A 27,369-nucleotide genomic window follows, 5' to 3' on the forward strand; every position below is an offset into this window, starting at 1 on the left:
TATATTTGCCTTTTTCTCCTTATTTAACAGTAGCTTAGGCAAGGGTGGAGCAGCTTCCTATACCATGACTGTTCTACACTTCCTCACCTTCTCCAGCATTTTCTGCCAGAACTGCCTCCAGAGGATGATGACAATGATGGCCAGGAGGATGAAGATGATGGCCACCAAGCAGCCAATCAGGATCCGTGTGTTGCTGTCATCGACTTTAAGCATTGGATCTGTGACCAGGAAGAGAAAGATGGAGAACACCATCATCTCATGGGGCAAGGAAAGCATGACAGACTGGACTAGAGACAGAAAGGTAGAACATTTTCCTTCCAAGATAATTCCACAAAATGCCACCTTAATAATTCTGCTTAGTTTCGGTCTTGCTACTCTTGTATGACTTTGCTCCTCTATTGTACATGCCTCCTTCTCCTCATGTATCAGACTGGATAATGGAGAGGTTTTCCATTCATCCCCAAATTTTGTTCCTTTATTACCACAGCCTAGGTCTACTGGCTCACAATCACACCTCATGAAAAATAGGTGAGGAGTCTCCTTTGGAGACACTTAATCTTGTGTGTTTCCCAGATTGCTGACTCATATGGCCAGTTACCATCTGAAGTACAGGGTACACTTCTGCATATATCTCCAATTAGCGAGAATACCATTTCATTTAATGGGCTTCCATCCATTCATTGAGATCCCCACTATGGGTCTTACCTAGAAATGTCCCTTTCCTTGTTTCCATTCTAAGCTACCTAAATTCCATGAAACAATTGGAACAACTCCAGACTCTGCTTTAGCTGAAGAATCACATGAGCCAGCAGTGAGGAGAGTGAGTTTAGGCCGTTTACTTTGGAGCCTACCTTTCCAGAACTACCCTTTATCCAAAGCCACCTGGTATAAAGCCTCCCACACAGTCAGGCCCCTGCAAAATCCCCACCCTTTTTCATCCTGTAGAAGGTCCCTTCAACTTTAACTTCTATAACTAGATATCACACATACCATAGGTTGTGGGTGCCACAGGTGAGGTGGGCAGGGCTCCAGAGTTGTTGTACATTGCAGCATCTGTTACAAAACAAACATGAGTCAGAGCTGGGGAGAAGACAACTAAGTATTGTTTTTTCTGGTCATAGACTGTGACCCAGAACACTGTGAAATCAATCTAGTGGGTTGCCATCAGCCTTTCTTAAAAATGAACTCATAGAATATTCTAAATACAAAAAAAAATCACCATCCATCTAGACAGTAAGGGCAATTCTTCTTTTGTAAAGTGTTTGCTTAAATGATACAAGATGTCATGGTAGAAAGAAAGTTTAAGAAATGGTGGCTCAATGGGCTGTGACCACACATTAGCATAAAACATACATAGGAAGTCAGACCTGTAAAATGGAAAGAACATGAGGAGTATGCAGGCATAGGACAGACATAGTGCTAAGAGGTTCTTTCCTTCAAGGAAATTAAGTTGTTTTCACTATGCTCATTGACCCAGCCCTTTAATTTATAAACCAAGACTTCACCCTTATAGGTAGATTATTGATACTGGAGTGTCCTTTACTGTGATGTTCTAAAACTAGACCTCCCAAAATGTATTTGCTATATTGACATTGGCAACTCATTTTACCCTTTGATTTGTGTAACCAAGGAGGTCAAGAATTAGAATATGCATTTCCCTTTAAGAGGCATGTTCTCCATAAGTCCTAGTTTTTCTTCTTCTTAGAACTAAATTATGCAGATTGGGAGGTAGCTTACATCTACATGTAATTTTCTGTGTTGGGTCCTCAGGCTCCAGTGGAAATGAACATTATCATGACATCAGATTTAAAACTCAAGAGATCCAAGGAGTCAAAAACTGTAGTCCATAGTGGCAATTGGATATAACGAGGTAAGTATACTAATTACTCTGCCAAGGGAATAGGATCCCTGAGGCTGGATGAGAATCTGTGGCCTTCTAGTTAAGACAATGTAATGACACTGATTTTGAGCATCTAAATCTCTGATCTTAATAAATACTCCATATAAAATAATCAATCCATTTATTCTTAAATTAAATCTTTATAACAGAAGATACTGAGGCACCAAACATGTTTTTCTAAACAGATGTTCTATTTCCTTGTCAGGACATCTTATGAACAAGCCATATTGAAATTTTCTTCTTTTAGAAATTAAATCAGGGGCGCCTGGGTGGCTCAGTCAGTTAAGCATATGACTCTTGGTTTCAGCTCAGGTCATAACCTCAGGGTCGGGATCGAGCCCCATGTTGGGCTCCACACTGAGCATGGAGTCTGCTTGTTCCCTACCCTCTGCTCATCTTCCTCTCTCTCTCATAAATAAACAAACAAATACATAAATAAAAATTTAAAAAATAAAAGTTAAATCGGAAACATGAGGTCTTCTGCTTTATCTTTATACTAGTCTCTTTTGCCTTTTTTTTCCACCTATACTTTTGCCCAGGTCCAGTGCAAGGCTCACTCTTTTGATTGTTAAAAAACCACTCTCTACTGACCTCTTTCTTGATCACTTATTATTGGTATCACTTTGAGCATCTTTCTAAAAATCATTGTGTGGGTTTTGCACCCCATCTATACTGCAGTGGTATAGACAATGCCCTAAATGCTTTTTAACTTTTCAGCACTCAGTATAATCCTTACTGCCCAATTTGTGGTCTCTAAGCACCATTCTCCACTAAAAGGAACCGCGACTTCTTAAGGAAATGGTTGGCTTCATATCTGGAACACAAACGTTCAAAAAGAACTTGGGTAATTTTGTTCTTCCAGAAAATAAAATATTCATCAAAGGCTTATAGGATCAGATCCAAAGAACACAGAGCCAGCTTAAAGGTGTGTGTTCTGATCAAATGTAAGACAGTGTGAACACCAGAAAGAATTAATAATTGCAACTGATTAAACATACGGAATTTATTTTTTAAAAAAAGCAACGAGTCCATAATGATACTAAAAAGCAAAACAAGTATGAAAAACAAACACACCAAAAACCTCACTAGACATTACTGAAGGTTGCTAGGGCATCAACTCTGAAAATTGATGAAGAGAAAAAATTTAATCATGTATCCTGCCCTTCCAATGTGAACTGTATCTCAGAGTAAGCAAGTGCATGAGGAACAGTTCTACTAGTCAGAAGAAATTCAGCCGATAAATGCAGAAGGAATGCAAGAACTAGAAAACCACTATTTAGCAAGCCCTAATAAAATAAATAACTCAAGCAGTTGTCACCTGTTTGTGGTGATAACCTGAGCCCAGAAATCAATCTTAGCATCACAAAAGGTGAGAGGATATAACACTACACCCCCACGATGAGGTTCAATAGCATTATCTATGATGATGTTCAAAGGACACAGCTAAATTAAATATGTTAAAAAAATTTTTTTAAAAGGACACAGCATTATCTATGAAAATTCTTTACAAAAATAAGTATTGAACTTGAATCAAGTTAGCATGTAGATATAACTTCCCAGCTACAAGAATGACAAAAGATACAAGCTCTAGAAAATGACATCACAAAAAGCAATCAGCCAAACCAGAACAGATTGGCTTTTTTTAAAGGACTATTTTATATTAAAAGAGACACTTAGGAATATAATAAAGGAAATCCCCCAAGAGGGCCTTATTTGGATCTGAATTTGATCAAGCCAACTCTCTGGATATTAGACAATCAGGGATACTTGAACATGGACAGCCTGTTAGATAATATTAAGGAATTAATTATTAATAAATGTTAGATTTTATATTGCTTTATGCTTGCAAGGCATGATGCTTATGAAGAAGATGTTATTTTCTTAGATGTATTCTCAAATTTTTAGTAATAAACTCAAATAATGTCTCAAATTTGCTTAAAATGCTATAGTGAAAATGGAGAAATAATGAAAGACAGTCACAGCATCAGTGATTGGAAGGCTGAGAGTGGTTGGTAAGGCTCATTGTTCTCTACTTTTGTGTATATTTGGAAATTTTCATTTAAATATTTTAATAGTGTGTGCTTCCCCTTAACTGGCTTAATTTATACAGTTTTAACTCATTGTGCTCTCATATTTTCATCCTTTAATTTACATGCCTTTTAAATAATATGTGAGAGCCCAGTAAATATTCTAGTCATGTAGATTTCTCTATCCACCAGTGAGAAGCCACTGTGCAATCCTCTTCCTCAGACACCCACCCACTGAGCAGCTCCAGGGTGCACCTGCCTCCTTCACCACGCTACCCCACTCCCACCTCTGCAGGAGGCCCCCAGCTCCCAACCTGATTGGAAGGTGATCTCACTGAACATCATCCAGGTATCAGCAAAATGGTATTGGCACTTGATAGCGCTGGCCATGCGGTGGTGGAGGGGCACCGTGACGAACCGAGCACTGGGGTTGACGTCGTCCAGGACAAGGGGGAAGGACACAGCGTTCGGTTCCCACTCGTTGGCCTCTGAGCGGAAGTAACACTGCACCTCCTTAAAAATCTTCACACCTTTGGCAAACATGTTGTTGCAGTGGACCTGGCAGAGAAGGAGGCATGTGAGGGACAGGCTGACACCAACAAGTGGTGCAGGGACACAAGGCAAACTAACCTGGTAAAATCCTCCATCTGCCCATTTCTATGAGCTCCGCTCTTGGTGACTAGCTCTGCAGTGTCTCCGACTTGCCCTTCCACCCTCTTCACAGCAGCTTGATACATTGGTCTGGCACCCTAAAAATGGTGTGGCTTCCCCAGTCACCTCTCTGCAACTGTGTGCCCCCAGCCACCTCATTTCCTGTCACCTCACCTGTTAAGTGAGGGTCAGACCAGCATCTTCTCAGGGGCCTTCCTTGCCCTTAACACTCCCAAGTCTCTAACCCTCCCTAACACTTACTGGCTGTTCACTCAAAAACAAACTGTTCTGAACTGAGGTAAGGGGACACCCTCTATCTTCCTTCCTCCCAGGTACATTCTAAACCAGTCCACCCCTTCCAACAGGTTTAATTGAGGAACCTGAAATAATACACATTCCAAAAATGATTTCATCTTTCTCTTTAAAAATCTCATGTCAAGGGCTGCGTATTAGCATTTTCCAGCCAGAGACACAAGACTTAATAAGCTGTCTTGATGAAGTTCAGTTTAGGTAATGCCATTCTGATGAGGACATGGGATCTTCCTCAGGGATATTTTCTGAGATGAGAAAAAAAGGTCTTACAGAAAGTAGCTTGCATTCTCTTCCCCACTGCCCTGACACTTTCACCAGGATATTTGTATGGCTTGTAAAAGGGTCATAAGAAACAAAGATCCCACAACAGTTCCTCTGGAGCACCTTTGTGTGCTCAACATCCTTCAGAAATGGAATGTGCATATTTGTAACTAGGTCAGGTCCCTCGTGGTTGTTCACTGACATTTCCTCTGGCTCAGCTGTACGTGGAAAATGGAGCTGTGCTGGTCTCAAGCCCCTGAATTAAAAGACTTCATAGGCTGGAAATGTCTCATTGCCATTCTGGGAAGATAATTGCTATTTGCATTTTAATGTCTTGCTTAGGCCCTGCATTGTAAGCCTTTGACTGTCTTTGATACCCTCCTCTGTGTTCTGGAGAGCAACTACAGGACTACTGTTCAGAATTTATGTTTAGCTAAAGAAACAGCGGCAATGATTGTAGAAATGTTATGATCGAAGAAATGAGCAGAGATACTCTGAAAGAATAGAATAAAATCACCTACTCTGACTCTCTATTTCTAATGAGCTAGTGCTCAGGTAGGTATGACCTGCCCATGGCCAGTCAACAACAGAATGGAGTCTAGGACCCTAGACTCCTGGTCCAGTGCCCTCACCAATACCACGCCACCCAGAAATGGAACAAGTCACCTTGACTTCTCCATTTGGATTTTCCTGTAAATATTTTAACAATGAAAACATCTGTTAGTATCTTCCTTGGGATGAATTAGCTGTTCCAGTTTACTGAGCACAAGTCAATGGAGCAAGGCTAAGAAAAAAAAAATCTAAAAAAAATACCATCTACAGCTTCAATAGATTTTTCAGATTTTTTTGCAATCTGCAAAGTGTTGGATAAGTAGCCTGTGGGGGAGGTAATAATCTCTCCTACAGATGTTTTGGGAATTCTCCTGGAATGCAAATAAATAGTATAGAATTTCATTCCCCTGTGGACTTAACACATTTATTTAATAAGTACAATACATTTTAAAAGGACAGTAATATATTTCAATAGAATATTTTGACTATATTTAAGGGGCAGGGGGAACGACAATAATTTGCCTAGAAACTAATAACTACTTTCCAGAAGATGTTAGCGACCTGTAAGTCATTTTTAATATTTTATTTGTCTCAGGAAAATTAAAATACACTAGAGGCTTGTTTGGCCTCGAGAGGATGGACTCTAAGATAGAGAAGATTCTGGTAACTGCTTACTGCAGAATACGCTTTTGAATAATTCTGACCTGTGATAAACTAATTAGACAGAGCTACAGGGGACTCAGGGAGATCAAGGTCTATTGACTAAATATTAAAACTTTGTGGAGAGTTTAAAATACATTGTATTATTTGTGAGACTAAAAATTACCCCAATGGTATATTTGTGTGAATTGATACATTTGTTCATAGGTGCATGTGGCTATCTCACTATTCAGCAATAGAAATAAATTTTCCCGGAGCTAGATATTTGGCACTATGCGAATTCCCCTCCCCCCTCCAGAAAACCCTCTGAAGGCTAAGTGTTAGACACACAACTGCACACACTTACATTCTTACAACTGCCAAGAAGCCACCCTTGAACAATATAAGGGCAGATGGGCCTGTATTGATCCTTCTGTTCTCAACCTAAACGTTTGCTCATTTAACTAATAGCTATTAATCCAGTTAGGAGACATAATCACATTAACATATGAGGGTAATATAACAGACATGGATTTCCTCTTTGACTCCCATTTTGTGCCAAGAATAACAAATTTTAAAGATAACAAAGATTTCCTTCTTCTGGGTCCTCATCTCATCCTACATATCTCCATTTGCAAATAAATGGTGCCTTCCCCCCACTGAACGGCAAATCATCCCAAGAGGATTTAGACAGAGGCAGCATCACCAATCTGTTGGCCATTAATATTCTGTACCCATCTATGAAGAGAGAAAATAACAGATGAACAGGAGTCCATGTGTGAGGTCAAATTCATGTGCCCACTCTCTTGGGCCTCATTCTGGTGTCCTCTCATGCTCCTCAATAAACCAGTAAGAGTTATACATGGACCACAAAAACTTCAGGGGTCTCCCTTACACTCAATAAAAGGACTTTCCACTGTTAAGCCCCAGTTTTTCCTCAAGTTTAGAGTTCCAGTTGGAGGAGCATGAAATCTGGTAGGACAACCAGACAGAAGATATGCTATTTCAAGAGATAAGGAAACAAAGACCTCTGGAAACAGAAGAGTGTGGAGCCTCCTGTCATAACTTCACAGTGACCACGGAATAGAAGAAACAGGATAGGTGTGGAAAGTGATTTCAAAGACAAGATACAAAATACTCAATTCTTCCATTGAGAATTAGAGTGGCAATGAGCCATCCTTACTGATAAAAGCATGTCCCTCAGGAGCATTGGGCAGGGCCATAAAATGATTTCCATGGGTTCTATTTACTTTTGCTTTTGTGAGCCCCTCCCTCCATAAAAAATTAAAATTGTATTTTGAAATTGTGTCGTTAAAACAGATGAAAATTATGTTTGACCCTAAAAGCTCTTTTTTTCCCCCTGACATTAAAAGAAGTTAAAATATTTCCATAGGCCTTCAAAGTATTGTGGGCTCTAGACACTGGATCCACTGTGCCTAATGGTATGTAGACGTTGATGTTGGAACAATAACAGAAAACATTGAGAAATAGTGACCTAGTCTAACCCCCTTATTTACAAATGAAGCAAGAAGCCCAGAGATGAAGTGATTTGGAAATGCATGTAGCTCATTAGTGGAGAAATAACAATTTGAATCCAGTTCTGCTGACACCACCCAAGGTTCTTTCTAGCATGCCTTTTCACTACACCATTATCTTGGCTTCTGCACATGTTCCACCACACCTAACACCACTGACCTTCATGGTCGTGAAATTCCTGATTCGGTCAAATTCAAACATGATCTCGATGTAACCACTGGGAGCGCTTTCATTCCTCCAGCCCACGTAGTCATAGCCCGGCCATACGTGGTATTCGTGGGTCTGAGTGAAGTCATCCAGGCCAGATACCCCATCTGTCAGCTGGCCCAACCCTTCAGTCATGCTGCTCAGGCCAGGGGAAGAAAAGGGAAAGGGAGAGAGGAACCTGGAATTAATTGCACGTTCACGGAAGAGCTTTTATACCCAGCTTCTTCACCCCAGGTTTTGTAAGAGTTGATTATCTTGAAGGTTGAAGAATTATGAAAAATCCAGTATATTTTATAGCATTGATGCATTCATCCTGCATCAATGGAGAACAAAGAATTTCATATAAATGAATTTTACAAAATACTTAATGCTTACTGCTTTAGTAGCCAAGCTTTTAAATAATATTTTATCATTTTATAAGAAAAGCTTTCTATAATCTATTGCATCCTTACCTATTCTTGTAGACTGAATGTAATGTTTTTATATACTAACTCAGTATTATCAAATGCATTTGATTAATTAATCCATTAAGAAGTAAATGAATGAATGGATGCATGCATGCATAGAATGAACACTACAGTAGGTAGTAGCACTTGACCATCACTCAATAAATAGTCCCAGAGCTTGTTGGAAATTTTTCTGACTCTCCTTTGACTGTATGTTGTCGTTTTTCAGTGAATCAATTCCACAGAAGCCAGTCATGCCCTCTTCTACCCCACATCCAACATTCCAATTTGATGTCAAACTAAAGGGGGGAAAAAGTCATCAATGCCAAACTTAAATACTAATTTATATGTAATTTTAATTAAATTGGTAGGATACAGATTCATAGAATAGAACACATGAATTACTTGAGGGTTTCAGGCATTGGATTTAGTTTTGTTTTCTAGATTGGCATGCTTTCCACTTCTGATTGTAAGGCTCTTCTTGATTGGTATGTGGGATGATTGTGTATTTATGTTAATTTGGCTATTATTTTTAGCTTTCTATTTCTATTTGGCCTTCTTTTTATGGAGAGACAGAGCAAGAACTCATCCACTGGGACTCCACTCTCTTCATGCTCTGCATTGTAAGCTCAAATGATAAGCCAGGAGTCTCTCAAATGAAGAGATTGGGATACTCACCCTCAAGCAATAATACATGTGCCCCTTGAGTTTATGTAAAAGTTGTGGATTCACAAAAGAAAAATTGAGTGATTATGCCAGCCTTACAGATACACTTTTAAATTTATTTATTCATTGAAAAATGTTGGGCAAATTATAAAATTTGACTGGCCTTATCCACAGTGACCAGAGCCTGGATCTCCCTTCCAAGGATTTGCCATCTTTTTCTTCTCTCTACAGATCAGAAGGCTAGGAGAACATAAGTTTACTTGCAATAAATATATTTCCCATTGTCCCAATAATAATAAATCCCCATGAAACTTAAGAAAAGCAACACAAATGAAAAATTAATTTCTTTTAGTCAAAATTAAATCAAATGGGGATGGGTAAGGAAAGAAACTTTCCTGGTTTACTTCATATCCTTTAGATTGTTAGAATTCCTACAACAAGCATGTATTACTTCTGTAATTTTTTTAGTTAAAAAAAGGTAACTTTTACTATTAAAACTATCTATTCCCAAGATTCTGAATCAGGTAGCTTACACCTCATCACCCAGGCACGCTCCATAGAGATAACCTCACTATCTCAGTTAACAAGTGGAAAGTGATTGTATTGAAATCTCTGCAGTTTCCCTTCACCTTTCCTGTTAACAGTGCCTTACTTACCCATTTGAATGTCCTGCCATTCCCTTAAATTTATATCCCAAACTAAATCCATCACTACCCCTTTCTAAACTAAATCTTTCACCTAAGTTTCCCATTTCTGCCCATTATATTCTTTCATACTCAGTGGCTCAGTGAAAATGCCTGGAACACCATATGTACCAAAGTATGATTGTTGATGAATAAATGCCAACCCAAGGTTTCATCTACCTCTTTTCCTCACCCAACTGTCTCACACTTAAACCCAGTCAGATTGCAAATGGTCCCTATGTGACTGTCTCCTCCTCCCATTCCCACAGTCATCATTTTGGCCTTGGTCCTTCATTGTTTTCATTGGACAGAGTTCACCTCCTCTTTTGACTCAAATCTAACCTTTGTGAGCTGCTTGATTAATCTGTTTAAAGCACAGTTCCAATCTTGTCCTTCTCCAGCTTTAAAAATCTTCAATGACTTGTCCTGTTGATGGTTATATTTATGAAGAAAAAAACAACTCCCCCTCCTCCTCTTCTTCCTGGCCCTGACATTCAAGTTCCTCCAAAATACGACATCATCTGCCCAATCATGCTTCTCATCTACTATTTTGCTACATAAGTATCGCTGATGGTTAACTAAATGATTGATCTTTGGCAGACATTTCCCTAAACTTTAAGTGTGATTCTTTTGTTGATATGCTATGCACTCTGCCTCAAATGCCATTTCAAGATTCTTTACCAGTGAAAGTTCTACCCATCCTTTGGGGCCCACTTTAGTTTCAGCTATTTCATCATATCTTTGCTGGTTTTCCAAATCAGATAAAATTTACATGTATGTAGCACTTTACCTTTAAAAAATGCTTTTCTTATACATTTTTATAACTTAAGGAAATGGAAATAACTTTCATGACATGAATCCAGGTGTTTTCACTCCCAGTGCTGTGCTTTCCTGCCCTAGTCCCCATTCCTAATTGGGAGCTTCTTTAAGGTAGGATCCAGGACTTCCTTATATTTTTGAATACCTACCACGTCTGGCCAAATTCATCGGAGGTAGCAAGAATGGGTTAGCAAAGATTTATTAATCTAAAATGAATTCAATTGATCTCAATTTCCTCTATACCTTGAGTAAATGTCAGCTGGGGAGTGGCTAAATGAAATGATGCCCATACAGTTTGAGTGAACAGAAAACAACAGTGACTAAGCAGATGGAAAGGAAGTAGCTGGAAATCAAATACTGGGTGAGTCAGGTCTTCACTGAGGGGATGACCGTTGCCGGGGTGCTGCGGGAGGTGGGGGGAGGCATGGGGGTCAGGAGTTTATTCTTCACACCTAAAACAATGGATGTCCTATAATCCCTCACTCCCCTTCTGGAGACTAATTTCTTCCTCTCTCAACCACTAGAAACCTCCATCCTCTAGTCTGGACTCAATCTCTCTTCCAGGTGCAATCTTTGCAGACAAAGACCAAGCTGAGAGAGAGAAAAGTGTCAAAGTGGACTAGAAGAAGAATGGCAAGGCTCAGAGTGAAGTGATATAGGAGGAACGTCTCTCATCCAGCCCTATTACTGTGTCCGACTCTTCTACCATGGCCTTCCATAGGCCCATTTCAGGGCTACACTGGCCCTCTTTGCTGCTCCCAGCTCGAGCTTCTGCTACAGTCAGACCATTTCTGTCCTCAGTCTTGTTCCCTTTCCTTTGCACTTTTCTGCCCACCTCCTCTGCTCTAAATCATATCATCCTAGAAACTCTCCTTGTCTATCATAAGCCTTATGAGTCTCCTTTTCATGACTTCCAAAGCTTTTCCATTTATGGGGTACAGTCTTCCTGAACTTCTTGACCTCTCCAATTTAGTATACTTATAACTTCAGTTCTTCTGGCCTTTCATCTCTATAAGTAGGCCATTATTTGTGTCAGACCATATGTCCTGTTTTAAGGGCATATATATATATAGATAGATAGATACATATCTATATATATCTACCATACTTAGAACTATACCACAATTTCAGTTCTTACTTTGTGTAATTTATTGTTCCCCTGTCTTCCCAAACTAGGACTTCAGTTCCTTGCAAATAAAGAGTCCCTATTTTACTTCATCTAAATTATCTCACAATGCCTAATACAGGGTCTAAATAAACACCAGTTGGTTGACCAGTTGATTAATTATTAATCCGAAACCATAATAAAATGCTATTCTCTTCTAGTGGCCACTTTTCCATTCTGATGACCAAAGTTTCCCAGAATTTACCTGTACCCAACAGCTCCATCATAGACAGAATCATTGAGGTAAATGATGGAGCCTCCAGGGAGTACGAACTGCTGTCCCGCCGGAGCACTGTAAGACACCAAGCCATCTGCCAAGGAAACAGGTGTGTCAGTGCCTTAGGAAGAAGAGGCACCCACTGGTTAGACCAACTATCCCAGGGAGCTACACAAGACTTCAGGGGTGAAATCTTGTTCAATATGTCTGCACAGAACTCAATCTGGGCACAAAGGGAGCACTGCCAAGGAGCACTCCTCAGTGGCAGTCAGTGAAATGACTCAGATTGTATCATTTAATGTATAGAGCACCACATGTTGGTGAAGGAGCAATGTCCTTTCTTGGCTTGAGCTTAGAGGAATCACTTCACTCCAGAGATGACTAATCCCATATCTTTCTGACTTGTTTGCCTTTATTTTCCAGGGGTTGGGGGTTTTAATAAGATCTATAAGCTCTCTCTCTCTCTCTCTGGAAACCTACCTAGCCAGACACAGCCATAGAGCTCCACCCGCATGCACACGTTCATGGAGTGGTCAGTGACTGGAATGAAGCGGACAAATCTAGCCACGATGGGTGGCTCCAAGTCCTTTAGGAAAATGTCATAGGGGTTACTATTCCCATCCAGCACCTGAGGAAAGAGAAGAGAAAGGGAGGAAAGATGCTATGAGGTTATGCTGACTCTCCCTCATCAACCCTTTCAGGGACCCTCTCTTTTGAACTGAAGGAGCAGAATGTATCCTTTCAGTTTTCTCAGCAACCTTGATATTCCTCCTGGTCCTCCCACCTTGCCCTCCCTCATCCTTGGTCCCACATGGGTAAGGGCATGCCAGGTCTGTGTGTGCACATACCTACAAGACAGCCTGTGTACTTCCTCTTCTAGCCTAAGTCAAAATATGGTCCTGGACATCTCAGGGTCTGGATGTCTCTTCTTCCTACCTGTTTCCCATGCCGGTTCCGCCAAGAGATCCAGCGAGTGCCATCCCGACTGTAATTGATCTTGTACATGGGGGCAAATTCAATGCCATGGCCCCCAGCATGGCGCCCTTGGGTCCCCACCAGAGTAATAAAGTGCAGGGTGTGCAAGTCAATCTGTAGGAACTCCTTCAGGTCATCGGGTTCCACTGGAATCTCAGGGCACCAGGCTCCATCCCCTTCTTCTGAGTCCAGCCTTGAGACACAGGGTTGGGGAGACAAAGAGAAACCATGAAACCAGAGTTGTTTACCAATCCACAGCAAGCAGCTGCCCTGTCCTGAGGGGAGAGAAAAGGCTGCAACCCCACTTTAAAAAGATTCTTCGGGTCTCCCCTCAAGCCTGACTGCCACCACCTGTGGTCAGTCCCCTGGCCCTGGGGCACTATGAAACTGAGAAAGACACTTACCACCAGGGTCTAGAGGCCTTCAGATCAGACTTAGTCTTTATTTCTCATCCTGATTTAAAGACCTCAAGGGAAATGAAACCCTTTCTACCCTATACTCCCCCATGAGTCATTTTACCACCCCCTTCCACTTTCAGCCCCAGCATAACAAGGGTGGCCACTCCTTGCTTGGATATCAAGTTATAGGAAGGAGGAGGGAGGGATCATAAGATCCCCAGTGTGGGTTAAGTAACACAGTGGAATTTTAACCAACGGGATGGGCATAGCAGCCCAGCAAAAAGCCATGGGAACCCATAATGAGAGTGAGGGGCAGGAGTGTGTCAGGGGAGCAGTAAATAATCCGCTTTCATTTTATTACCTCCAAGCTGAGCTATCAGTGAACAAAATTGTGAAATCAGTATAAGGTTTATTTTGGGAGCCTCTTACCACTTTTCCTCTTCCCTGAAATGTCCCTTTTCTCACAGATGTCACCTACTCATCACTGTTTTCTTCCAACCCCACCAACCATCATTCTCATCTTTCAAATACTAAGAGATTATGGGGAAGGTTTATTGAGGTTACTTTTCTTACGGGTGATTCCATTTTAACAGAAACCAACATTTTACACCAAAAGAATTAGATTCCAGGAGGAGGAGGATTATGCCCTAACAAGCAGACTAGTTTTTGACAAGGGAGTTCATTGTTTTAGAGGACCCCTGCTATTAGGCCATTAGGAACCCACCATACTCTTTATGGATGAGGATGGCCCTTCTATGAGGTATCCTTAAGAGAAGGGAAGAATTTATTGGAGGCCTCATCATATGCTGAAAGCCTTGATGTTTTGCACTGAGTGATGTTTCACAGAAACCCACTGAGAGGAGGACTGAGTCTCCTAGCTCCCAGTGTCCTATCTCATCTGCATCTTCCCCTACCTACCACTGTCACCAGCTTCCTGCAGTTGCTCACAGTGAGAAGGTGAGTAAAGCAGATCCACTGCATATCAATGAACCCATCTGTTGTGGGTAGTGTCGTGCAAGGCCCTGTGACTGGGATGGGGTTGCCAGACCAGCACATGGCGCCCAGCCCTGAATTATCTTTCTGAAAACATACAGAAGAGGACAGGCCCACTTGATTTTCTTCCCTCACGCCTCCCAGGTCCCATTAAATACCACCCTCCTTCCCCAGTCCCTTGAGTCAGAAAATGTACCCAACTCAGGATTTAGGCTTTCTTGGGGTATCCATCCTCACCTTCCATATTTGGCAGCTGTGGATTCTGACCACTGACTGGAAGCTGTGATGTCCTCATCTGGAATGTGGCCTCCTGACATGCCCAAAGGATAGCGGCATATGGCTAGACCAAGCGAAACCAAAGAAAAAAAGAGAGGAAATATTTTTCTTCTTATTTCTGAAGATCCCCCGCCCCTTTTAGGAATAACGTAATTGATTACTGGACAGGGAAGCAGGGGGCTTAAATTTTTCAAAGCCTTTCTATGACCCCAGTTTGATCACCCTGATTCTCTCAGCCTTTTCTCCCTGACCCTGCCTCCAAACTTATTAGCATCCAATCCCTTGAGCACTGACCTTCAGCCACACCTATCTTTTGGTCCAAAATCTGACAAGTAATGTAACATAATTCAGTGTGCTGATTTATCCTTTTATTTGGTAATAAGCCCATGTCCCCCCATTTCCCTATTAGAAGATGTGCACTTCTAACCAGTTTCCCAACTGTGTTGAATCATCTTCACAGTCACCAGGTACCACTTGTGATCCAAAACATTCTTTTTTCTAGGTAGCTGATTGCACAAAATTATGGTGCGAAGCCAACAAACTCTCCTATGAAGGGACTGAACACACAGGTTTGGCCCTCATCAGCACCATGTTTTGGCCTCTGGCTAAAAATAATAACCTCTGGAGAGAGACTTCTACCTTCAGCCAAGACAGAGTAACAGGAACCAGACTTACTCTCCTGGGTGAAGCAACCAAAAAAATGGACAAAGTATACAAAAGACTGGGTTTCAATACAATGACATCCCTGAGAGACCAGGGACAAAGAAGATGAGTCCTACGTGGCACCAGCTTACTGCTGTGACAGAGTCAGGTTGCAGCACAGTGAGTGAGAACTCAGGCACAGTCTACAGGATTCCCCAAATCAAGGAGACAAAGAGAAGAGTCTGGAGAAGCCACAAGGATCTAGGGCTGCCAGGAAAATACAGGATCCCTAGGTAAACTTAAATTTCAGATAAATAACAAATCATTTTTAGTGTAAATATGTACAATGCAATTTTAAAAGTAGCAGGCATGTAAAGAAGCAGAAAATAGAACTTTTAATGAGAAAAAAATCAATCAACTGAAACTGATTCAGAACTTATATAGAAGTTAGAATTTAAGAAGATTATTCAAACAGTTATAACTATATTGTACATGTCCAAAAATACAAGGTCAGCCACTGTGGGAAACAGTTTGGAGGTTCCTCAAAAAATTTAAAAAAGAATTACCATATGATCCACTACTGGGTATTTACCAAAAGAATACACAAATGCTAATTTGAAGAGATATATGCATACTTATGTTTATTGCAGCATTACTTATAATAGACAAGATATGAAAGCAGCCAAAGTGCCCAAGATGAATGGATAAGGAAGAAGTGGTACACACACACACACACACACACACACGGAATATTGGTCAGTCATGAAAGAATAAGATCTTGCCACTTGCAGCAACATGGATGGACCTACAGCATATAGTGCTAAGTGAAATAAGTCAGGGAAAAGGCAAATACCATATGATTTCACTCACATATGGAGTTTAAGAAACAAAACAAATGAGCAAACAACAAAAAGAGAGGAAGAGAGAAAGAAACAGAAAAACCCAGTCTCTTAAATACAGAGAACAAAGTGGTGGTTGCCATAGGGAAGGTACATGGTGAAGATGGGTGAAACAGATAAAGAGGATCAAGAGTACAGTTAATCTTGAGAACTGAGAAATGTCGAACTATTTGATCATTATATTGCACACCTGAAACTAATATAACACTGTTTGCTAATTATACTTGAATAAAAATAATAACAACAAAAAATAAAAATATAAGGAAAGCTATAGGTGATATAGAAAGGATATAAACCAAATTTCTAGAGAAGAAACTTGACTGTGTGAGAAAAGACACTGGATAACATGAAAGGAAGATCACACATTAAAGAAAAGATTGGCGAACTTAAAGACAGAAATAGAAATTATCCAAAATGAAACAATGACAGAAATCAATCAAATAATCAATCAAGCAACAAAAAAACAGAACATTAGTAAGTTCTGGAACAATTTCAAATATCCTCATACACATGTAAATGGACCCCTTAAAGAAGAGGAGAGAGGAAAACAAAGTATTTGAATAAAATATGGTGGAAATTTTTTTCAAATTTGATGAAAGTGTAAACCCAAGATGCTCAATGACCTGAAGCATGAGAAACATGAAGAAAATTACACTAGAGTACATCATAATCCACCTGCTTAAAACATGTGATAAGGAGAAAAGTTTTTAAGCAGCCAGAGTAAAAGAACATGTTATGAAAAGAGGACCAAAGATAAAAATGACAGCAAATGTCCCACTGGAAACAGTAATTATATAGTATAACATATAAGATGGGTTTTCATGTTATTTACATCTCTTTAAGTGGTAATTGACTATTTAAACAGAAACAGTAACAATATACTGTGGGGTTTACAATATATAAAAAAATAAAATGCATGAAAACATAGCATAGGGCTGAAAAGGGAAAAATGGGTTATCCTGTTGGAAGATTTTTATACTATATGAAGGGATATAATATCACTTAAAGATAGACTTTATTTAATTAAAGATGTATACGACAAATCCTAAAGCAAGCATAAAATAGCATTTTCTTTTTTTTTTTTAAGATTTTTATTTATTTGACCGAGTGAGGGAGAGTGCATAAGCAGGGAGAGCAGCAGGCAGATGGAAAGAGAGAAGCAGGCTCCCTGCTGAGCATGAAGCCTGATGTGGGGCTCAATCCCAGGATCCCCAGATTATGGCCTGAGCCAAATGCAGATGCTTAACCAAGTGAGCCACCCAGGTTCTCCTAAAATAATGTTTTCAAAAAGATTTATAGCTAATAAGTCAACAAGAGATAAAATGGAATAAAAAAAATACAATTCATTGAAAAGAAAGCAGAAAACCACAGACAAGTTACAAGTAAAATGATGAAAAAGATATACCATAAAAACTTTATTTTAAAAAAAGCTTGAGTGGTTATATTAATACCAGACATAGCAGATTTTAACAGAAGAAATAAAGATGGTATTTCACAATGATAACGGTGTTAGTTCATCAAGAACACATGACAGTCTTAAATATGCACATAACAGAACTTCACAACAAATGAAGCAAGAAAAAAAAAAGACTGCAGGGAAAATTGAACAAAACCACAATTATATATGGAGATTTCAATACTTACATCTCAATAATTGGAAAATAAGTGAACAGAAAAATCAGTAAGGATATTGAAGATTGGAACAACATTATCCACTAGTTTTATATAACTGACATTTATAGAACTCTACCCAACAACAGAGTATACATTCTTTTAAAGTGCATATGCAACATTTACCAAGATAGACCATATTCTGAATCATAAAACAAGCTGCAATAAATTTAAATATTCAAGTCATACAAAGTATGTTCTCTGTCATAAAGTAATTACTATTTAGAAAATAGTAATTTTTTATGATTATAATTTTTTATGATTATAAATAAATACTATTTATTTAGAAAAATAAATAATGGAAAGGTATCTGGAAAATCCCCAAATATTTGCAAACTAAATAAAACTCTTCTGAATATGCCATGGGTCAAATGAGAAACCAAAAGGGAATCTAGAAAGTATTCTGTACTATAAGATAAAGAAAATATAACCTAACAAAATTTGTGGATACCACTTGAGAAGTACTTATGGGGAAAATTACCATAGTAAAAGCCTATATTAGAAAGGAAGAAAGATCTTGAAACTATGACCTCAGTTTTCACCTTTAAAAACTAGAAAAAGTAGAACAAAAAAAATACAAAGTAATTCCAAAAAGAAAATAATAGTTATATTAGTAGAAATCAATGAAATAGAAAACAGAAAAATTCCTTAAAACCAAAAGTTGGCTCTTTGACAAGATTTAAAAAGAAAAAGCAAAAAAGAATCTCAAGCCAGACTGATTGGGAAAGAAAAAAGAATACACTACAAATATCCGGAATGTGAAAAGTTACCGAGGAACAGATACTACAGATGTTAAAAATATACAGTTAAAACTGTAAGCAGTTTTATGCCAACAATTTCAACAACTTAGATAAAATGTCAAATTTCTTGAAAATACAAACTACCAGGGACCCTGGGTGGCTCAGTGGGTTAAGGCCTCAGCCTTTGGCTCAGGTCATGATCCCAGGGTCCTGGGATCAAGCTCCGCATCGGGCTCTCTGCTCAGCAGGGAGTCTGCTTCCCTTCCTCTCTCTCTGCCTGCCTCTCTGCCTACTTGTGATCTCTGTCTGTCAAATAAATAAATAAAATATTTTTTAAAAAAAAGAAAATACAAACTACCAAAGCTCACTTATAAGGAAATAGATAACTGGAATATCCCTGTATGTTCTAAAAAAATTAAATATATGGTCAATAACCTTCCTACAAAAAAACCCTCCAGAACAAGATGACTTTACTGTTGAATTCTACCAAATATTTCAGAAAGAAAAAAATAGCAAGCACTAACAAACTCTTCCAGAAAATCAGAGAGGATATTTCCTCATTCATTCTATGAAATCAGCATTACTCTAATATAAAAACCAAACAGAAACATTATAAGAAAACTATAGATTAATAACTGTCATCAACATAGATGCAAAAACTCTAAACAAACTTTTAGTAAATTAAATCAAAAATATATAGAAAGGATAATACATTGTGACGAAGTGGAGTTTATTCTAGGAATGCAAAGTTGGTTTGACGTTCACAAATCATTCAGTGAAATTCATCACAAACCTAAAAAGTGAAACTGTAGCATCACTTCAATAGATACAGAAAAAGCATTTGATAAAATCAACCATCCTTTCCTGATAAACATTCTCAGCAAACTAGAAATAGAAAGGAACTTGGTACCTGGATACCTGGATACCCTGGATGGTTCAGGGTACCTGGATGGCTCAGTTGTTAAGTATCTGAGTCTTGATTTTGGCTCAGGTCATGAGCTCAGGGTCATGAGATCCAGCCCCGAGTCAGACTCCACGCTAAGTATGGAGTTTTCTTAAGTCTCTCTCTCTCGGGGTGCTTGGGTGGCTCAGTGGGTTAAGCCACTGCCTTCGGCTCAGGTCATGATCTCAGGGTCCTGGAATTGAGCCCCACATTGCTCAGTGGGGACCCTGTTTCCCCCTCTTTCTCTGCCTTCCTTTTGCTTACTTGTGATCTCTCTATCAAATAAATAAATAAAATTTTTTTAAAAAAGAGTCTCTCTCTATCTCTCTCCCTCTGACCCGACTCCCCTGTTGTCTCTCGCTTGCTTGCTCTTTAAAAAAAAAAAAAGAAAGGAACTTCCTCAATACAAACACGTGTAACAGATTATAAAAACCCATATGCCAAAAAAATTGAACAACTTAGAAAAAAAATAGAACAACTTAGAAGAAATGGATAAATTCCTAGAAAGATGTAAACTACCAAAACTAAAGCAGGAAGAAATAGAAAATTTGAACAGACCAATTACCAGCAATGAAGTCGAATCCGTACAAAAGATGGTTTCACAGGAAAATTCTACCAAACATTTAAAGAAGAGTTAATACCTATTCTTCTTAAACTATTTCAAAAAACACAAGAGCAAAAAATAATGAATACTGTTATGCTGAAAAAAAAAAAAAACCCACAAGAGTAAGGAATCATCCTGACACCAAAACTGGATAAGGACACCACAAAAAAAGAGAACTGCAGACAAATATTTCTCATGAATATACTCTCTCATGATCATAGATGCAAAATCCCCAACAAAATATTAGCAAATGTAATCCAACAATATACTTTTAAAAATCACACACTACAGTCATATGGGATTTATTCCCAGGATGCAAGCATGGTTCAATATCCACAAAACAATCAACATGCTATATTGCATCAATAAGAGAAAGGATAAAAACCATCTGATCATTTCAACAGATGCAGAAAGAGCATTTGATGATGTACAACATCCGTGATGTCATTTGATACTCTCAGAAACAGTATGATGGAGCAAAACCATATACAGCTGCTTTGGCAAGAGTCATGACCATCTACCCACTGGAAACACCTTGAGGGTTCCTGTCCACTGCATTTTCCAAGTCAAATTTGAGTCAAGGGAGGAACGTGGGATCTAGTATCATTTTGTCTACTCTGGTCAGATGTATACTTTCTCCATCTGAGGTGACAGGTTCTACAAATAATAATTATGCCTGAATCTCAAGTGTAATTCTGGGCTGTTCAGGAATGAAGCATCAAATTCTCAAATTCTAAACCCTCTGGAATGTGAAATTGAAGGGAGGAGTAAGGATAGGAAATATTGATACAGGACACCAGTGAGGCCAAAATTACCAGTGAGTGAGGTCAATGAACATTTCAGAAATCACTCACAGGGTGTGCCCTCTCTTGTGATCCACCCCTCCATGCCATGAAAGCCATACCCTGACTCAAGGCCTATGCTAAGTGTTTTAACCCTGGTGCTTAGTGTCTCTCAGTATCAGTGACTTAATGGCAAGGAGAAGCTTCTGGACACCTTTATCCCACATCCACGTGACCCAGTCCAATTTGCCAGAACACTCACATTGGCATTTGGGACAGAAGCCAGCTACTAATAAACTAGACCTTTGCTTTCCCTTTGTTATTGTTTTCTATGTGTATATTTCCCTCAAGGACCTTCTGGGGAGGGAGCCTGGCTAGCCAAGGCAGGCAACCCCTGCTCCTTTGGCTATCATTCATGTCCTGGTGCCCCCAATTGCTATCTTGACTCCTAAAATACAGCTATTCACAGTTTTCAAAGCGGTGTCCCATTATTTCTACCTGTTGACCCCTACAATAACCCTACACGGTAGACAGGGTCTGTGTTATTATTCTCAGATTATACACGAGGAGACAAACCAGTTAAAGTCTCACAGCTATTAAGCAGTCCAAATCCAAAATGAGTCCCAATGTACTAGACAGTCCCCCTCTGCTTTTTTTTTAATTTTTATTTTTTAAATTTCTTTTCAGTGTACCAGAATTCATTGTTTATGCACTACACCCAGTGCTCCATGCAATACGTGCCCTCCATAATACCCACCACCAGGCTCATCCAACCCCCCCCCCCCCCCCCCCCCGCCCCTTCAAAACCCTCAGATTGTTTTTCAGAGTTCATAGTCTCTCCTGGTTCATCTCCCCCTCTGCTTTAACCACAGCTGCAATGCGATGCAGGCTGTTTCTCCCAACATGTCAAGCAGAGGCAGAGTCTTGCAGATTAGTAAGAGAGTTTGTCTCTGGCACCTTGCCTCCTTTCTAAAACCAAAGCTTTGTTCATGAATCCAGTCCTATCTCCATCCCCAGCACGACATTCTGCATGTTTGCTTATTGCTTTTTGAGTCCATGCAGTCCTTGAGTTCCTATTTCCATTCATTCATTAATTCACTCATTCATTCATTCATTCAGTGATTTTTTTGGACCACTATGGGAATACAGCCATAAACAAAACAAGTGCCTTGTGTCGGGGTTTGCATTCTAGTGGAGGGAAACAGACAGCAGGCGAATGTAAGATGAGAGAAGATGGTAAGAAGAAGAAAAACAAGTGTGGAAAGGAAATAAGTGTTCTTTCCTGTAAAGAAATAAGGAAGGCCTCTCAGATGAGGTGACTTTGAGCAGAGGCCTGAGTGGAGAAAGACAGTGAGCCCAGTGACTCTTAGAGGGCGCATGTTTCATGGAAAAGGGACAGGAAAACAAGAAAAAGTCTGCTTGGTTGTTTCAGATCAGCACGGAGGTCACACATCCAAAATGGATAGATTAGCTTAAATTATTATCCAGCATTGTCCCATTGCCCTGTAACAAAATTGGACAAAACTAAACCAAATGGTTTTGGGAAAGAATAGTACCAATTTTGGTTAAATTTTCCTTCCTCCAATTTCCATCATTTTTTAATATCTGTTTTGTAGCCTTAGGTACATAGTATTTTGTCATATAATTATTTGTGTGAAAGTCTGATCTCCCCTGCAGATGGCAAACTTCTTGGAGGAAAAAAGGGGGAACAGGGGGCTAATATCTTCTTCAATTTTATTTCTCAGTGCACATCTGGGGAGACAAAAGGTGCTCATAATATTGATTGAAAAAAGAGATAGATACGGATTAGGAGTAAGGATAAAATTGAGTAAAATATGTCTCCCTGCACACCTTACCCCCCCCAAACTATTCCATTTCAAACAACTCCATTCTGCCAATTACTTGAGCCAAAAATCTTGAGGCCACCTTTGACTTTTTTCATACTCCATATCCACCCCATCAGCTGATGAGAAATCCTGTTAGCCACCCTAAAAAGTTCCCATAGCCCATTTACTTCCCACTTAACACTGCTACCATTCTAGGTCAATCCACTATCTCCTATCACCAGGAATAGAACAATAATCCCCCCCACCCCCCTACCCCACCCCACCGCCGCCAGACTTCCTTTTCTCCACCTTGCCTAATGTATCTGTGAAAATGTAAGTCAGACCATGTAAGTCTTCAGCTCATCACCCTGAATTGATATTCAAAATGCCATGTGTGGTCCCAGAAACCTGCAGAGTTGGTCTTCAGCTGTCCTGGACCCCTGTCCAGCACACCCACTGCCGCCGTCCAGCCACTCTAGCTTCCTTGCTGTTCCTCAAACACACTAAGTATGCTTCTCTTTCCGGCATCAAAGTATTTAATTTAGTGATGGGAATAATCGGTGCAGGTTGAGGAAAGAGAATTAAAAGACTGCATTTCCTATTATTTTTCACATGTTAACATATCTGAAATCGGAATGCATCTTACAAGCAAATGGTGAGTCAGAGCTCAACTGTCTGGGGTTTTTTTCTTAGAGTTACACAAAATAGTGAGACATGGTACAGTCAGGAGTGTCTTACATTTGATGAAGTACAGTAATAATAGCATCCATTTAAAAGCATTCGTGGGGGATGGGGGGAGGGGGTAACTGGGGGATGGGTATCAAGGAGGACACACGATGTAATGAGCACTGGGTATTATAGAAGACTGATGAATCACTGGCCTCTACCTCTGAAACCAATAATACCTTATATGTTAATTAACTGAATTTAAATAAAATAAGATAAAAGCATTTGTCAAGTGTCAGACAATGTGGTATTTTCTCACTTATTACTTCATATTTCTCACCAATCACCCAACTATCGGTAAGAGTTTAAACAATGGCCCAAGGGGGTGCCTGCGTGGCACAGTTGGTTAAGAGACCAACTTTTAGTTTTGGCTCAGGTCGTGATCTCAGGGCTCTGTGCTGAGCATAGAGTCTGCTTGGAATTCTCTCTCCCTCTTCCTTGCTCCTCCTGCTCATGCTCCCTCCCTCTCTCTCTCTCTCAAAATAAATAAATAAATCTTTTAAAAAACCTGCCCAAGGCCATTCATTGAGTAGATACTAAGTCACTTTTAGAATCTGACTCTAAAGACTGCCCTCTCGGCTATACAACCTCTGAAAATAAAGAGATTTCAAATCCACTCCAGCATCTGAGCAAAGTTCACATCTTTTCTGGGCCTCAGTTTTTTCATGTGAAAAGCAAGGGCTGCATCAGATGTTCTCCAAGGCAGGGGTTTCCAAAAGCCGGTCCATGGACCAACTGCTCGCTCTAGACTTGTTTGGGAAGGTTGTAGAACATCCGGTAAGAGCCCCGTCTTAGAGACTTCAGGACATCTGAAACTGCCCAGGAACCTGCAGATCTACAGAACTTCCCAGGTGATCCTGCTGTGTGTTCAGGCTAAGGAATCACTACTCCCAAGTCCCTTCCAGCCTGGACACATGGTGACTCTCTGGGGTCACTCCAAAGTCCAGAGACATCCACATTCACAGTCCCACTGGGCTCTCATTCCTGACTCTCATGCATCTCCAGTCCCTGGGCCACAAGTGTAGTGAGAACTTTTGTTTCTCGGAACATCTAAAGTAAACCAGAAATGGGGAAAGAGGGTCGCATGGGGTGAGTCATGATATTGTTGCAAATAACTTCTCCACCAAGTACTGCTTATCCTGGGAACAGCAACTGGGGAGTTTTAACAGAGCTGCTTGCAGCTGAGCCGATGTTACGAAACCTGTCGATGCTTCCTGGGCTCAGGAATCCTGTCTATTTTGTGTTCTGACTGTAACTATGTAGGTACTTTCCATAGTTAACAAAGAAAGGAAGAGAAAGAGGGAGAGAGATCCCACCTAGGATACTCTGTTTGGTGTCAGAGGTGCACCACTTCCCCTGCCCTCCCCCTCCTCCCCCAACCCCTGTCCCAAGGCTCTCTGCTCCCTTATCTATGACTGTGTTTGGGCCTATCCTCCAAGTTTCTCAGGGACCAGCAGCCCCACCCCAACCTGGGAATTTGCTACAAATGTAAAGCCTCATTCCCCACCCCAGCCTAACAGAATCACCCTGAGGGGGAGCCCAAACAACTGCACGGTCACCAGCCCTCCAGGGGACTCTGACACAGCCCCAGTTTCATAACTGGAAGGACTGGGGTACAAAAGGAGACTTTAGTTCTCCACATGAAAAAAAAAAAAAAAAACACAATTCTAACTCTGTCGGTGTGCCCCTATTTCTCATCCCCTCCAGGCCTTCTCTCACCCAAGCACGGGTAGACAGCAGTGGCAACGCCAGGACAAAAACTGGCAGGTCTCCCCGAGACCCCGCACACCTGGGGACCAGGAGAGGAAGGACAGACAGCACGTTTATTCCTGCGAGGAGACAGTCGAGGAGTGAGAAGTAAACCTGTCCTTTGGGAGTCTGCCGTCAGGTCTATTAGCAAATCCCACAACTCCTACTTCCTTCAAATTTCGGGAGTCCAGCTGTTTGTCTCCTCACAGCTGAACCTCTCTCATGCCATCTAGCTCTTCTTCCCGGTTCCTCCGCCAGCTCTTGTCCACATGGCAGCCCATGAGAGCTTCCTAAAACCTTATTCTGACAAGAACCTTCTAACAGCCTTTGGGACTTCCTGGGACTGTGTGGCCCATGAGGTCTGCAGGATCGGACCTCTGCCTACCTCCCCAACCTCACCTTGGGCTCTCCCCACATCTCCACTCTCTAGATCCCAGCACACTGGTCTCATCCCTACTTCATAAAGGCACGAAGTACCTTCCGACCTCAAGGTCTGTGTTTCCTGTTTCCTTTATCTGGAATGTTCTTCCCCTCCCCTCCCTTACCTGTTGACTCCCTCTCATCCTCCAGCTCTCAGGGAATTCCTCTGAGCCCTTGGGGAAAGTAAATACTCTTATAATGCACTGGTTCCCTTCTTAGTGTTCCTCACACTTGTAATACAAATAGTTATTTGGTTAGTTTGGTTCTCTCCACCAAACAGTTAGGTGGCATATGGCCAGGGAGGCTGTCTTTCTTTTTCTCTCTTGTTTCCCTAATTTCTAGTAGGGTGTCTGGCATTAGCTGAGTGCTCGGTAAATATCTGTTTAAAAAAAAAAGCAATAAAGGAGGAGTTTTCTGTTGTTCATAATTATGGGGCTTAAAAACAGAGACTTGGGAGATCAGACAAGGGTAGCCTTGACCAGTGATCTTTAACCAGCCAGTAGACATATAAGACTTCCTTGTTATTTGGGGTCATTACGTATCTATGGCAACCCATCTTTCCATTCACATATTAATTTAGTGAATGTATGTATTTAGTGTAAATTTATTTAATGTTCACGAATTTACTGAATTTACTGAACAAGTAAGTTCCTACTTATTGTCGAATTGTCTATTTGACCACAGCTTTTATCAGTTGGTACTATTTCAGATAGTATGACAGAACTATGGAAAAACGCTAAAATATGACAGGGGTTTAACAGAGACGGTCAGCGTGTTCTTTGAGGTAATCCTCACCAGATATTTTCTAGTTCCCTAGTGCCTGTTTACCTCCTTAATGAAGCTGTAAGCAATTTTGAGAATAGTAACCAGGTCAGACTCTTCCTTTTCCTCCTCAGCAACTGCCAGCACATGGTGCCCATTAGATGCTCAAAACATATTTGGCAAATAAATAGGTAAGCAAAAAGGTAGAGGGATGGAGAGATGGGTGGATGGATGGATGGGTGAATGGATGGGTGGATGGATGGATGGATGGATGGATGGGTGGATGGATGGATGGATGGATGGATGGATGGATGGGCGGATGGGTGGATGGATGGGTGGGTGGGTGGGCGGATGCGTGGATGGATGGGTGGGTGGGTGGGTGGATGGGTGGATGGATGGATGGGTGGATGGATGTAAGGCTGAACGAAGGAATTTCACATGGGTTGAATTCTAGAGGACAGCTGTTGTGACTGGTTCATGTCTCCAGAAATGATTATTTCTCAACCATCTCCAAACAACAGCAAGCAGTAGGGATGCTGTTTCAAGGGCTTTGTGGCCATTTGCATGAGAGGAAGAGCAGCTCTGGCAAGGATATTAGTCAATGGACACTGGATAACTGTCCAACAAGCTGTACTAGGAGGGATCCCAAGCATTGGTGACAAGAGGCACAGAGGATGAGGAAAAGAGGTGGGAATCCCACCATATGCCTTGATGAGGATCCCCAGCTCGATGCCAGAACAAGGCTCTGAGCCACTGCTATCACAAACCTTCTTTAGGCAATGGGAGTGGGCCTGGAGGTCTAGATGTTGGGACCAAAGAATATAAGGATAAGGATAGAGAATTCAGAGATAAGAGCCAGAAAAGCAGCCATTAGGCAAAGTT

At 40.6% G+C, this 27,369-nt stretch overlaps 1 protein-coding gene across 3 annotated transcripts in view; it reads right to left on the bottom strand.

Moving 5' to 3' along the window:
• Positions 1–27,369, bottom strand: part of DDR2 (discoidin domain receptor tyrosine kinase 2) — a 144,176-nt gene that overhangs the window by 15,141 nt on the left and 101,666 nt on the right. For 2 of the 3 annotated variants that reach the window (XM_032845463.1, XM_032845462.1), the window contains 8 exons: positions 14,685–14,787; positions 13,018–13,249; positions 12,562–12,709; positions 12,070–12,175; positions 8,038–8,221; positions 4,242–4,485; positions 991–1,053; positions 88–218 (listed from right to left, as the gene is read on the bottom strand). In XM_032845463.1, coding sequence (XP_032701354.1) covers positions 88–218; positions 991–1,053; positions 4,242–4,485; positions 8,038–8,221; positions 12,070–12,175; positions 12,562–12,709; positions 13,018–13,249; positions 14,685–14,787 — 1,211 coding nt within the window. Of the gene's footprint in view, positions 1–87; positions 219–990; positions 1,054–4,241; positions 4,486–8,037; positions 8,222–12,069; positions 12,176–12,561; positions 12,710–13,017; positions 13,250–13,460; positions 13,508–14,684; positions 14,788–27,369 lie in introns of those variants that run through there. The other variant, XM_032845464.1, reaches the window with a different exon arrangement.

This window comes from Lontra canadensis, unplaced genomic scaffold (genome assembly GCF_010015895.1).
Source record: "Lontra canadensis isolate GAN:19392208 unplaced genomic scaffold, GSC_riverotter_1.0 scaffold164, whole genome shotgun sequence".
In the NCBI taxonomy this organism is placed as follows: Eukaryota; Metazoa; Chordata; class Mammalia; order Carnivora; family Mustelidae; genus Lontra; species Lontra canadensis.